Source organism: Pangasianodon hypophthalmus, chromosome 26 (genome assembly GCF_027358585.1).
Source record: "Pangasianodon hypophthalmus isolate fPanHyp1 chromosome 26, fPanHyp1.pri, whole genome shotgun sequence".
In the NCBI taxonomy this organism is placed as follows: domain Eukaryota; kingdom Metazoa; phylum Chordata; class Actinopteri; order Siluriformes; family Pangasiidae; genus Pangasianodon; species Pangasianodon hypophthalmus.
The window spans coordinates 18,093,015-18,106,936 of NC_069735.1; the positions used below are offsets into that span (position 1 = coordinate 18,093,015).

General features: G+C 41.5%; 1 protein-coding gene across 2 annotated transcripts; it reads left to right on the plus strand.

Annotated features, from left to right (window-relative positions):
* Positions 1-571: 571 nt before the first annotated feature.
* Positions 572-13,875, plus strand: LOC113526760 (E3 ubiquitin-protein ligase TRIM35). 2 transcript variants are annotated; one of them, XM_026914085.3, is made up of 7 exons: positions 572-1,065; positions 3,459-3,554; positions 3,851-4,072; positions 5,109-5,131; positions 5,616-5,734; positions 5,844-6,247; positions 12,907-13,875. In XM_026914085.3, exons 1-7 carry the CDS (start codon positions 667-669, stop codon positions 13,006-13,008), a joined length of 1,365 nt encoding a protein of 454 aa, XP_026769886.3. In that variant the 5' UTR covers positions 572-666; the 3' UTR covers positions 13,009-13,875. The 2 variants fall into 2 exon arrangements, with proteins under 2 accessions (XP_026769886.3, XP_026769885.2); XM_026914084.3 differs by lacking the exon at positions 12,907-13,875 and having other exon boundaries at positions 573-1,065; positions 5,844-8,062.
* The last annotated feature ends 47 nt before the right edge of the window (positions 13,876-13,922 follow it).

Consider the following 13,922-nt stretch of genomic DNA (forward strand, 5'->3'; position numbering starts at 1 on the left):
GTCGACTCGCTTCTTATTTCTGCAGCGAAACCCAGCAGCCTTCATTATGTTTTTATCTGAAAAGTGTCTCTTATGGAATCTGCTGCTTTCTTTACTGACATGTTTGGAATTTAAAATGTTTTTGTACTGAATCAATAATGTAGAAGTCAGAAAATACAAATCTTAAAAAAAAAAAATAGGGTGCTAAGACTTTTGCACTGTACTGTACATTCTAGTGATTTTGGGGAACGCTTTGGAACTCTGTGTCATTGTCAATGGTGACAAATTACAAAAAAAATACATAAATAAATGCAAACACAAAAAAAAATTAACAAACAAGACTCAAATGAGGAGTTTGAAGCAATTCTGCATGTGGTAACAATCAGAGCAGTTGCATTGTTTTTCCATGCTTTGGAAACGTTACAGTAAACATATCTTTTTCAGAAGGAAGTCATTGCATAAAACGACACTCAAGCAACGATACACAGCTGCAGCACTGTGGAGTAATCCTGCCTCTTCACTTTCTGCCCATCCCTCTGTTTTTTTATACACCAATTACATTCACTTCCCCACCCAGGAGGCGGTCTCTATCAGGAAGTCTTCAGAGTTTTCACTTTCACAAGAGCTCTTCTGATATGCTCATAACTTAAGATCTCTCCATCTGCCTTGGATTTCAGTGTCTCCTTCATGGCATCCTCTCTAGAAGATGATCTCTCGTGCCCAGTGTGTTGTGAGCTTTATCAGGATCCTCTGCTCCTCTGCTGTGGACACACTTTCTGCCGCCAATGTCTCAGAAAACACTGGAATGTAAACACCAGTCGGACATGTCCCGTGTGTCGCACGGTGTCTCTGCAGGAACCCGTGGCCAACCTGGCTCTGAGGAACACCTGCGAGTCCTATCGGAGGGAGAAAGAAAGGGAGAGGAAGGAGAGAGAGAGTGACGGTGAAGTCAAATGTGCTCAACATGGAGAGAAAGTCCAGTTCTTCTGTAAAACTGATGATGAGGTCATATGTTCGAAGTGCAGGAAAGAAAGTCACAGATTGCACAGAGTTCAGCTTCTCACACATGCTGCACGACAACGCAAGGTAAGAGAGACAGATAGGGAGAGACAGACAGACAGACAGGAAAGGGTGCGGTTGTGCAAAAAGCAAGGGCAGGGAAGGAAGCTTTGTTTGATAAGATCTTACCTTATTCAGCCTTTTAGCAGTCTTAATAGCATAATTCAAGTGCAACAGTTGTCTTTCTTATTTTCCACTAAACTTTGCCTGCTGTACTGTATTATCTATCCATATTCTTAAAATGAAAAATGATTATCTATCCATATTCTTAAAAAAAAAAAAAAAGCTGCCTAATAAACCTTGTGCTATAAAGGAAAACTCCACCCTGACACACGTTAAACCTCTTTATATTGAAGTATTTATGGTGTGTTTGGTGATTCTGGTGCTAGTTTGTAGGTTGGTGCATTATTCCTTTGATAAGTTAATGTTTGTGTGTTGTGCTGGTTTCACAGGGGGGCATTGTTATTGCTGGTGCAGTTACAATGGTGTTCACCATCATATTAATGAGAAATCCAGAGCAGAACTAGCGGAGACTTTGGAATAAATGCTGGACTCAAAATCCCAGAATGCAATGCAGCTACAGACAGTTCCACAAGTATTCGGACAGTGACAGAATTTTGGTAATTTTGCGTCTGTACACCAACACAATGGAGTTGAAGTGAAGCAATCAAGATGTAATTGAAGTGTAGACTTTCAGCTTTAATTCAAGGTGTTTTACTTGTTTCAAAAGTAATTGGACAAACTAACATAATCATAACATAATCAACTAATCATAATCATATTAGGATTATTTTTAATACTTGGATGCAAATCCTTTGCAGTCAATGACTGCCTGAAGTCTGGAGCCCATGGACATCGCCAAATGCTGAGTTTCCTCCCTTGAGGCTTTGCCAGGACTTTATTGCAGCCGCCTTCAGTTGCTGCTTGTTTGTGGGTCTTTCTGCTTTCAGTTTTGTCTTCAGTAAGGTCAGGTGACTGACTCGGCCATTTAAGAACATTCCATTTCTTTGCCTTGAGAAGCTCTTGGGCTGCTTTCGTGGTATGTTGTGGTATGTCATCTGTACTGTGAAGCGCTGTCCTATTGGTTTTGCAGCCTTTGACTGAATCTGAGCAGAAAGTAGCTCTATACTCTGCAGAATTCATCCTGCTGCTTCTATCAGCAGTCACATCATCAATAAACACCAGTGACTCAGTTCCATTAGCAGTCATACATGCCCATGCCATAACACTTCCTCCACATGTTTGACGGATGATGTGGTATGCTTTGGATCATGAGACCTTCCTTTCCTTCTCCATACTCTTCTCTTCCCGTCATTCTGGTACAAGTTAATCTTGCATCAGAACTGCTTAGGCTTTTTTAGAGGTTTTTTGGCAAGGTCTAATCTGACCATTCTGTTCTTGAGTGTTTACATTCATGAAAGTGTGTCTTGATTGTAGACTTTGAAAGTGATAGGCCTACCTCCTCCAGAGTGTTATTGACTCCGCTAGATGTTGTGAAGGGGTTTTTCTTCAACAAGGAAAGAATTCTTCAGTCATCCCCTTTACTTGTCTTCAGTTGTCTTCCAGGCCTTTTGGTGTTGCTGAGCTCGCCAGTGCATTCCTTCTTTTTAAGAATGTACCAAATTGTTAAACCCCTTGAAATAAAGGTCTACACATCAATCACATCTTCATTGCTTCATTTCAAATGCACTGTAGTGTACAGAGGTAAAATTATTTAATGAGTTATGGCAGTGACTCAGCTTGGCTAGTTAGAGATGATGAGCATGATGTCATTGATTGGTATTAGCATGAAAGTTGAAGCTTTGGAAGCGAACTGTTTGAGCAGAGTGTACAGAAGAGGAGGTGAGAGAGCTGGACAAACTAAATGATTAAAGTGCCGCCACATTGTTCTCTTTAGGTAGAGATGAAGTGAGGGCTTAAATCCCACTGCACCACTATCAGCAGGTAGTCCAATGGCATTGTGGGTAATGTAGGAAACCATTAACTAAAGTAAAAATAGAGCAGCATGTTGATGAAAGAAGTTTAGAAGAACTAAAAAAAACCTCAGAATTTTTTTTTTTTTAAATAAATCTTGGATGGTGTTGAAGATCACGTGTTAATTATAAAGATTAATATGTGAATCATTCCTGGTGATTTTTTTTCCTTTAATGAGTTTTTTGACAATTTTCAGAAACAATCACAAAATTTTCAGGAACTTGAAACTATATTTCTTATATATTCGTTTGGCTTTAATAAGTGTTTTACAGTTGAAAGTTAATCTGGGCCATTGAGGTTGAAAGACATTTTTCTTTTGTAACGCAACATATTTCTGAGTAACAAAGATTTTGTTCTTACATACAGTTCAAGCTTTAATGCAACAGAAAATGTAGTAACACTTTATTTGCTTTTGTTCTCATGTCCCTGATTTCATCTTTTATCAGGACCGAATTAAAGCTGCACTCCGTCCAGCTGAAAAAGCTCTGCAGTCTCTAAAGAATGGCACCAGTCAAAAAGCTCAAATTGCCAAGTACATTCAGGTAATTCGGTGAAAACATCACCTGCTTATATTTCATAAAAGAAACAGCCCTGTTTCAGGTTTGTGAATGCCTGGTTCTGGCTTGTAGGTTTTGTTATGTAAGTAAAACGTACTTTGTGTTAACCTATTGTCTCTTTTGAAGTTAGGGTTAGGGTTAGGACAAAAAAAAAAATGCAGCTCGTCATAAGAAACAAAGCACCTCTGACCCGAAGATGTCAGAAAACCTAATGTTTTCTGACGCATCTCTTCCTTGCCATCTGTGTCTATTTTTCTCTCTAATCTCAATTTCTCTCTCAGTCTCAGGCCCAGCAGGCAGAGAAGCAGATAAAAACAGAATTTGAGAAGTTTCACCATTTCCTCAGGAAAGAGGAGGAGGCCAGAATGACAGCACTGAAGAAAGAAGTGGCAAGAAAGAGAGGGAAGGTGGAGGAAAGGATAGAAAGAGAGATATTGCTTCTTTCTGACAGAGTGAGGGAGGTGGAAGAAGAAATGGAGACTGAAGATGCCACATTTATGCAGGTAAAGTTGCTGATATCTGTTAGGATTAAATTAACCATTGTTTTTACACAGTGTTACACTCCGTTATTCACAGCAGAAGAGAATACTTTTCCAAAAGGCATTCAGTTAACATTCTGCGTAACGCAAAAATCTGGGCCCTCCCAAAGAGCAAGGACGTCATTCATAAATGATGTAATGTCTATCGATTTTGTTCATTTCTAAATTTCTGCTAATGTTCCCGGTCTAGCTTTTGGGGTTTTTGGCTTTTTTTTTGCAATGCAATTTTTCATGCCATTTTCCAATCAACTCAAACAACCACTCTTTACAACTGGGGAAAGCAGAAAAGCATCTCAGAACACACTGAACCATGAAGTGGATGAGCTACACCAGCTAAAGACCACATCGGGTTCCACTCATGTCAGCCAAGAACAGGAATCTGAGGCTACAGTATCACAGAAATGAGATAGTTTAGTAAATTTAAAAAAAAAAAAAAAAAACATCACCTGGATATTTGAGTTACTGAAGCCATTGTGTCAAGTGGAACCAGTCTGATCATTTCATCATCATCTCCTCTGACCTCTTTCATCAAAAAGGCATTTCCACACACTGGTGCAGCTCACTGGTTGTTTTTTTCTTTCTTTTTTGCATGATTCTGTGGAAAAGACTGTTGTGTGTGAAAATCCCAGGAGATCAGCAATTTCTGAAATGCTCAAACCAGCCCATCTGGCACCAACAACCATGCCACAGTCACATGATCACATTTTTCCCCCATTCTGATGTGACCATTATCTCGACCTGTATCTGCATGATTTTATGCATTGTCCTGCTGCCACATGACTGATTGGTTGAATAAATTTATGAATGAGCAGGGGTAGAAGTGTTCCTGTTAAAGTGAATGGTGAGTGTATGTCCACAATAAATATGATAAGAGTAAGTTCAACACTATTCACTGGACACTTGAAGTATAGAGGAAATAAGGAAATCTTTTCAAATATATGTTTTTTGTGGGGGTTTATTGTAGTGTGTAACATGCATTATTGGTTTTCTTGTCTTTCAGAATTATAACTTTGTACTGCAGAGGTATGTTTTTTTATATACAGCTCAGTACTTTCCTGTTCCTGTTTCCTCTTCCTGTTTTCCTCAGGTGCAGCTCAGAGTTGGCCTTTAAAACTGTCAGTTATATTTGTTTGCCTGTTTTATCTATTTCATGTCTTGTTCTGTTATTTCAACAGACAGTATTTATGGTATCACTTGTAAGTCTTGCATGTGTTAAAGCTGCAATTCTAAGCTGTGTTCTCTAGTTACGTCCTTCTTAGTTCTTTGTTTCCTTTTTTTCTTGTACTTTGTTTTTTCTGGTTTAATTTTTTTAACTAATTAGATTGTGTTTTGACCATAGATTATAAATCCTCCCATGATGGCTGGTATATGAGTGAATGCTATATACTTTCTGGAAAACATTCAGTAAAAAAAAAGATTATTAAAGTTTACATCCTGTCATTTTTGGCTCTCATGTGATAACATACACAATGGTTGATAAATTTCCTGTTTGTGTCTGTTGTTTCAGAGCTCAATGCACAATGTTGGATTCAGAGTTACATTCAGAAAATCTCATCAACATGGCTGAACATGTGGGGAATCTGGGATACCGAGTGTGGGAGAAGATGACGGACATCTTCCTTTACTGTGAGTAAAAATTTAAGGATTGGTTTTACTCAAAAGGTATGATAACGTGAAGTCAGTTAAATCACCTGGTAGCAGTAATCCCGCTTGACTGCTTTTTCTCTCTGTCCAGACCCGGTCCTCCTAGATCTAAACAGCGCTCCTGAGGACTTTTTCATATCAGATGACCTGGCAAGTGTAGGAAAGTCATCCTACATCCGGCCGAACCCTATTCCATTTCATGGGAACCGCTTGGTGCTGGGATCTGAGGGATACAGTGATGGCTTCCACTGCTGGAACGTTGAGGTGGGAGACAGTAAGCACTGGACTCTCGGCGTGTGTCAACGCTCGGCCGGCATGAATTTGGTAGAACCTTTGACAGCTGAAAGGGGCTTCTGGGGTCTCAGCAGAAACAGGGAATCCTACATGCTTCTGACATCCTGCAAATACTCGTTCAGGATACGCAAGAAGCCAAGAACAGTGCAGGTGCAACTGGGATGGTGGTATACCATAGGCAACCTGAACATAAGTCGGATGGTGAGATTTGTGGATGTCAGCGATGGATCTGTGATTGCATGTTATACTGGAATTCCCAATGGGGTGCTGTTGTTTCCATTCCTGATCCCAGAAGAGCGTTTTTCTTATCTGCGCATTGCTCCTGCTAATCCAGCCCTGGTCATACAGCGCACATTTGTAGAGAGAGAAAAAAGTCAGATGCCTGTTTACCTAATATATTTGTCCCTAGTGGGTTTGATCATTTTTATGTTATTGTTTGGAGGGAGTGAGTGAGGTGAGTGAGTGAGCAAATGAGTGAGCAAATGAGTGAGCAAGTGAGCAGGTAAGTGAGTGAGTGAGTAAGTGAATAAATGAATGGGTGAGTAAATGAGTGAGTGAGTGAGTGAATAAATGAGTGAGTAAATGACTGAGTGAGTGAGTAAATGAGTGAGTGAGTAAACAAGTGAGTGGGGATTAAAAAAAAGACCTGCAACATTGTGAAACTTTGCTATAAACTAACTCTCATTCCTAAGCATGTTGTTAAAAGCCACCTCTAATGCAAAAGCTGGATATTTTAGTATTATGTTTGATGTTGAGTGAATTGTACATAAACAAACCTAAATCAATCAATCAATACATACAATTTAAGGTATCATTATACTTTTTGCTAAACATTAGAGTACTACAATGACATGTCACTTTTACTTTTATTCAAGTAATTTAATAGGAATAGCAAACTACAGGCATCCAGGCAATTTGGACCTTCAGATAATTCAGGCACTGTCTGCTAGCTCCATAAGCGTTTTCAGTATAGCCTAAAAATATCTATTTGTAGCTATTATTACTAACTGACCATTTGAGTATGCAGTAGTGATGGAAATTTGACTTCACAGTGCGCAGGTTGTTGCATCTCTGCAGGTGGAAAATGGCAAGGACTCAGTCTCAGAGTGAGAAAGTTGATTTCTTCATTTATTTTTATAAAAACTCACCTGAATTAGTTGATTTTGTGCCAGGTACGCTAAATTACCCAACAACATTGCCCATTATATAGGTGAATAACTTCCAGTACTGAATTGTTATGTTTTAAGTTAAATGAAAGAAACTAACCAGCTAGTTGGGTTAAGTACAGAGCAGCGCAGAACTACTATTTTCTCAGTTTGCTTTTGAGTGAACATTTGTGCAAGCCATTATACAGTGTGCTTATTCTTTTTATTTTCTTTAAGTCATGCAAATTTAAATTAGGCTTTTATGCCCATATATACAATTTAACTGTCCATACATTAAAAAAGAAAGACCCAAGATTCAGCCAGACAGATTGCAGAATAAAAAAAAAAATTAATTAACTACATCTTATTCAAACGCCAAAATCAGATGGATGGTAAACAAAGAAACAAAGAGAGCATTAAATTATTACATTTACAAAACATCTTTCTCAGATGAACGGTTGCTTTGGAAAGTAGAGAATTACACAAGTATAATAGATTTATTATAGCATATTTAGAAAGGATATGAAGTTTCTGTAGCATATTTGCTAGATATTATGTACAATGAGAAAAGTTACTAAGGTTCAAGTAACTGAGTAAAAATGTATTTTATAAAGACAGCAGAAAGAGTGCACTCTGGTGGTGATCACACATTATTGTTCCATTATTAAATTAATTAAATCAAAAAAGGAATATGGGTCATTACATGTCACGTCACAAAGATCATCAAATATTAATTTTGGGGCCCCTGATAGAATACAATATAAAAAATTTTATATGTATTTATTGAATGTAAAACAAACTGTGCAAATAAATAGAATTTACAGTTTATTTAAGTCTAAGGAATTTCATCCATGTTCTTTTTAGAAACATTTTATTAAAGAGCTAATCATAAAATTTAAATCAAAGGTGAAATTTATTGTCTTCTGTGCTCTCAGGTAAACATCCCGATCCCGAAATATCAGGAAGGGGATCCAAAATCCCGAGGGGATTGTGGGTAACTCTGCAGTGGCGTACACAGTGTTTGAGGGATCAGAGGGGATTGTGGGTAACTGTGCAGTGGCGTAAACAGTGTTTGAGGGATCAGAGGGGATTGTGGGTAACTGTGCAGTGGCGTACACAGTGTTTGAGGGATCAGAGGGGATTGTGGGTAACTGTGCAGTGGCGTAAACAGTGTTTGGGGGATCAGAGGGGATTGTGGCGTACACAGTGTTTGGGGGATCAGAGGGGATTGTGGGTAACTGTGCAGTGGCGTAAACAGTGTTTGGGGGATCAGAGGGGATTGTGGGTAACTGTGCAGTGGCGTAAACAGTGTTTGGGGGATCAGAGGGGATTGTGGGTAACTGTGCAGTGGCGTAAACAGTGTTTGGGGGATCAGAGGGGATTGTGGGTAACTCTGCAGTGGTGTACACAGAGTTTGGGGGATCAGAGGGGATTGTGGGTAACTCTGCAGTGGTTTACACAGTGTTTGGGGGATCAGAGGGGATTGTGGGTAACTGTGCAGTGGCGTAAACAGTGTTTGGGGGATCAGAGGGGATTGTGGGTAACTGTGCAGTGGCGTACACAGTGTTTGGGGGATCAGAGGGGATTGTGGGTAACTGTGCAGTGGCGTAAACAGTGTTTGGGGGATCAGAGGGGATTGTGGGTAACTGTGCAGTGGCGTAAACAGTGTTTGGGGGATCAGAGGGGATTGTGGGTAACTGTGCAGTGGCGTAAACAGTGTTTGGGGGATCAGAGGGGATTGTGGGTAACTCTGCAGTGGTGTACACAGAGTTTGGGGGATCAGAGGGGATTGTGGGTAACTGTGCAGTGGCGTACACAGTGTTTGGGGGATCAGAGGGGATTGTGGGTAACTCTGCAGTGGTTTACACAGTGTTTGGGGGATCAGAGGGGATTGTGGGTAACTGTGCAGTGGCGTAAACAGTGTTTGGGGGATCAGAGGGGATTGTGGGTAACTGTGCAGTGGCGTACACAGTGTTTGGGGGATCAGAGGGGATTGTGGGTAACTGTGCAGTGGCGTAAACAGTGTTTGGGGGATCAGAGGGGATTGTGGGTAACTCTGCAGTGGCGTAAACAGTGTTTGGGGGATCAGAGGGGATTGTGGGTAACTGTGCAGTGGTGTACACAGAGTTTGGGGGATCAGAGGGGATTGTGGGTAACTCTGCAGTGGTGTACACAGAGTTTGGGGGATCAGAGGGGATTGTGGGTAACTGTGCAGTGGCGTACACAGTGTTTGGGGGATCAGAGGGGATTGTGGGTAACTCTGCAGTGGCGTAAACAGTGTTTGGGGGATCAGAGGGGATTGTGGGTAACTGTGCAGTGGCGTAAACAGTGTTTGGGGGATCAGAGGGGATTGTGGGTAACTCTGCAGTGGTGTACACAGAGTTTGGGGGATCAGAGGGGATTGTGGGTAACTCTGCAGTGGTTTACACAGTGTTTGGGGGATCAGAGGGGATTGTGGGTAACTGTGCAGTGGCGTAAGCAGTGTTTGGGGGATCAGAGGGGATTGTGGGTAACTGTGCAGTGGCGTACACAGTGTTTGGGGGATCAGAGGGGATTGTGGGTAACTGTGCAGTGGCGTAAACAGTGTTTGGGGGATCAGAGGGGATTGTGGGTAACTCTGCAGTGGCGTAAACAGTGTTTGGGGGATCAGAGGGGATTGTGGGTAACTGTGCAGTGGTGTACACAGAGTTTGGGGGATCAGAGGGGATTGTGGGTAACTCTGCAGTGGTGTACACAGAGTTTGGGGGATCAGAGGGGATTGTGGGTAGCTGTGCAGTGGTGTACACAGAGTTTGGGGGATCAGAGGGGATTGTGGGTAACTCTGCAGTGGTGTACACAGAGTTTGGGGGATCAGAGGGGATTGTGGGTAATTCTGCAGTGGTTTACACAGTGTTTGGGGGATCAGAGGGGATTGTGGGTAACTGTGCAGTGGCGTAAACAGTGTTTGGGGGATCAGAGGGGATTGTGGGTAACTGTGCAGTGGCGTACACAGTGTTTGGGGGATCAGAGGGGATTGTGGGTAACTGTGCAGTGGCGTAAACAGTGTTTGGGGGATCAGAGGGGATTGTGGGTAACTGTGCAGTGGCGTAAACAGTGTTTGGGGGATCAGAGGGGATTGTGGGTAACTGTGCAGTGGCGTAAACAGTGTTTGGGGGATCAGAGGGGATTGTGGGTAACTGTGCAGTGGCGTACACAGAGTTTGGGGGATCAGAGGGGATTGTGGGTAACTCTGCAGTGGTGTACACAGAGTTTGGGGGATCAGAGGGGATTGTGGGTAGCTGTGCAGTGGTTTACACAGTGTTTGGGGGATCAGAGGGGATTGTGGGTAACTGTGCAGTGGCGTAAACAGTGTTTGGGGGATCAGAGGGGATTGTGGGTAACTGTGCAGTGGCGTAAACAGTGTTTGGGGGATCAGAGGGGATTGTGGGTAACTCTGCAGTGGTGTACACAGAGTTTGGGGGATCAGAGGGGATTGTGGGTAACTCTGCAGTGGTGTACACAGAGTTTGGGGGATCAGAGGGGATTGTGGGTAGCTGTGCAGTGGTTTACACAGTGTTTGGGGGATCAGAGGGGATTGTGGGTAACTGTGCAGTGGCGTAAACAGTGTTTGGGGGATCAGAGGGGATTGTGGGTAACTGTGCAGTGGCGTACACAGTGTTTGGGGGATCAGAGGGGATTGTGGCGTACACAGTGTTTGGGGGATCAGAGGGGATTGTGGGTAACTGTGCAGTGGCGTAAACAGTGTTTGGGGGATCAGAGGGGATTGTGGGTAACTCTGCAGTGGTGTACACAGAGTTTGGGGGATCAGAGGGGATTGTGGGTAACTGTGCAGTGGCGTACACAGTGTTTGGGGGATCAGAGGGGATTGTGGGTAACTGTGCAGTGGCGTACACAGTGTTTGGGGGATCAGAGGGGATTGTGGGTAACTGTGCAGTGGCGTACACAGTGTTTGGGGGATCAGAGGGGATTGTGGGTAACTGTGCAGTGGCGTACACAGTGTTTCGGGGATCAGAGGGGATTGTGGGTAACTGTGCAGTGGCGTACACAGTGTTTCGGGGATCAGAGGGGATTGTGGGTAACTGTGCAGTGGCGTACACAGTGTTCGGCGGGTCAGAGGGGATTGTGGGTAACTGTGCAGTGGCGTAAACAGTGTTTGGGGGATCAGAGGGGATTGTGGGTAACTGTGCAGTGGCGTACACAGTGTTCGGCGGGTCAGAGGGGATTGTGGACAGAGGAATAGTGGAGTAATATGCAGTTGCTTCAGTATCTGAATAGGGTCTGTGGTCTTTAACCTCCTCATAGTGGGGAATCTAAAAAAAAAAGGAAGGAAAGTGTCTTAGAAATCCAGAGATAAATAAACATCTGCACATTCCCATTACTCTCTTCTATTCAGCTACACTATGATGAAGGGGTACTTCATTACCTGTCATGAAACATAACAGTGTTTATTGACTTTGGCACTGTTCCAAACTTGTCATGTGGAAATATAGAGCTCTGGGGTTATGCATATGGAGCTTTTGAAAGGTGTTCAGAACAACAAGGTGTTTTGAGGTAAATTCTTTCTCTGTTTTTGCTTCACTGGATGTTCATGTGGTATGGTATTTATCTTGAACTATCTCTAAAAAACAGGTTCAATTCATGTATATGCTCACATGTGCATGACATCTACCCGCCAGAGGAGACTATGATGACATAAATATAGTTGAGGTGTGAGGGGGAAACCAGAGACAGGACTGTGTGGACTAAAAAACTAAAAAAAATGATCATTTTAAATCAGACCTGAGCCTCTTTTGCAACTGATTCTAGATTGTATTCATATCCGATAAGTGGCATGAGTGGTATGTGACATGAGTAAGAACAGTCTGATTGGAATATACGTGGCTTTTTCGCAACACACTTTAATGTGCATGCACACATCACTGTCATCGTCATCATCCAGTGTCAGCAGTTCAGCAAAACAAGAAGGGGAGTACAGAAACAGCAGTGACTGTATTCAGTGGAATAATGGGGAAACTAGTAATTTACTTGATATTTGGGGAATCAATTCAAGTAAAATTGAAAGGAACCGTGAGTCTATGTAGTGTTTGAAACAATTGGCAGATATAGCTCACTTGCAATTCTGACTGTGAATCATGAAGATATACCATTTCACAATGAAGCTCATACACAGCCTTAAAAGTTTTTTTTAAGTGAATAACCTATCACTACCACACCACTCTTTCAAAAGCAACCACTGACGAATAAGAAATAAACCATGCTTTCATTTACAAGAAGTTCCAAAAGACAGACTGCCTCAATCTACAGTGGCTTTTAGAACTGAGATACAACTTAATATTAAACAGGAAAGTCCTGTTTAATACTCAAATACTCACTTCTAAAAGTCCTTTCATCTCATTTCTGTGCAAGGAACCTGTGAAAGAGGAAGTCATATGTCTTTGGCAATTAAAAAAAATCACTTATCAATACACCTGATTGGGAACGTAACATAACATAACATGAATGATTTTTTGTCTTATATAACCAGCATATATCAACATGTTTTACAATCCCAGACTGTAGTTTTCTGATTTAATTTATAAGGGAAAAGCGAATAATGTTCTTATTTGTAATATTTTAAATCTAAACATTTTGCGATTTGGTATAGATAAAATGTTCTGTGTTCTCTTGTGTTTTCAATTTGACATACCTTGTGACTTGTTCCATCTCTGCTTGTAGAAGATCCGTGCTAATCCAAAACCCAGCAGCAGAATCACACAGACAACCACAGAGATGATGATAGAGGAATCTGGAGACAAGATCAGAAGAGTGAAGAGATGATGATGAGGCTCTGGCCAAATTATGCAAGTGAATTTTATCTCAGGTGATGAGACAAAGACTGATGTGGATGATGAAGATAATCAAAGATTATCATAAACTTAACATTCTTTACATTTTTGTGGGGTGCTTGAGCTTTTGGAAAGATTGTAGTTATGGTTGCCATGGTTATGGTTGCCAGTAGCCACACTGCAAAGTTGGTCATTTGTCCACAGGGAAGACTTAGGGATACTTTTTTTGTTTTGGTTGGAAGGCCATGCAGACCAAACCACAGGAGCTACAGCAACCATAGCAACCACCTAGCAACATCCTAGTAATCAACTGGGTTGGCATAGCAACCACCTGGAATACCATAGCAACCACCTAGCAACACCCTAGCAAACAACTGGAATATCATAGCAATATTTTAATGTTCTAATGCTTTCATCTTTGAACATGTTTTAACACTGTACCCTTTAAACATGTTTCAGTGTATTTAAACTTTTCAACATTTCAAAATCAGTGACAGCAAAACACTGTAATGTAATTTGATTTTTTTTTAGCATGTTTAATCCATTTACAAGGTTAAATGGATTAAACATGCTAAAAAAAAAATCAAATCATCTGTCTCAAACCCAAGCCTTGAACTCCTTAGCAATAAGGAACCAACAAGTTGTGCAGGTGTCTCCATGACTAGACCTGAATTCCTTTTCCACAAAGAGAACAGACCACAGATGTGTGTATTGTAAAGTCTTACCAAGCTGAAGTGCGTCTGACGTACCTGGATTCTCTGTTGTGTCACTTGTTACTTCTGTTTACATGCACCATAATGTAATACCATTTTCATATATTAATGGAACAAAGAAAAACACAAATAAGTAATAATATTGACTGTGGTTTCTTCTGAACTTTAAACTGGTGAAAGAAAAATCCCTGAC

What these genes read in the sequence shown, in the direction of transcription:
- LOC113526760 (XM_026914084.3), top strand. Translation starts at nt 667, where the DNA reads ATGGCATCCTCTCTAGAAGATGATCTCTCGTGCCCAGTGTGTTGTGAG. An exon ending in ATGCTGCACGACAACGCAAG is followed by an intron (nt 1,066 to 3,458) that starts GTAAGAGAGACA and finishes ATCTTTTATCAG; the next exon opens with GACCGAATTAAAGCTGCACT. An exon ending in AAGATGCCACATTTATGCAG is followed by an intron (nt 4,073 to 5,108) that starts GTAAAGTTGCTG and finishes CTTGTCTTTCAG; the next exon opens with AATTATAACTTTGTACTGCA.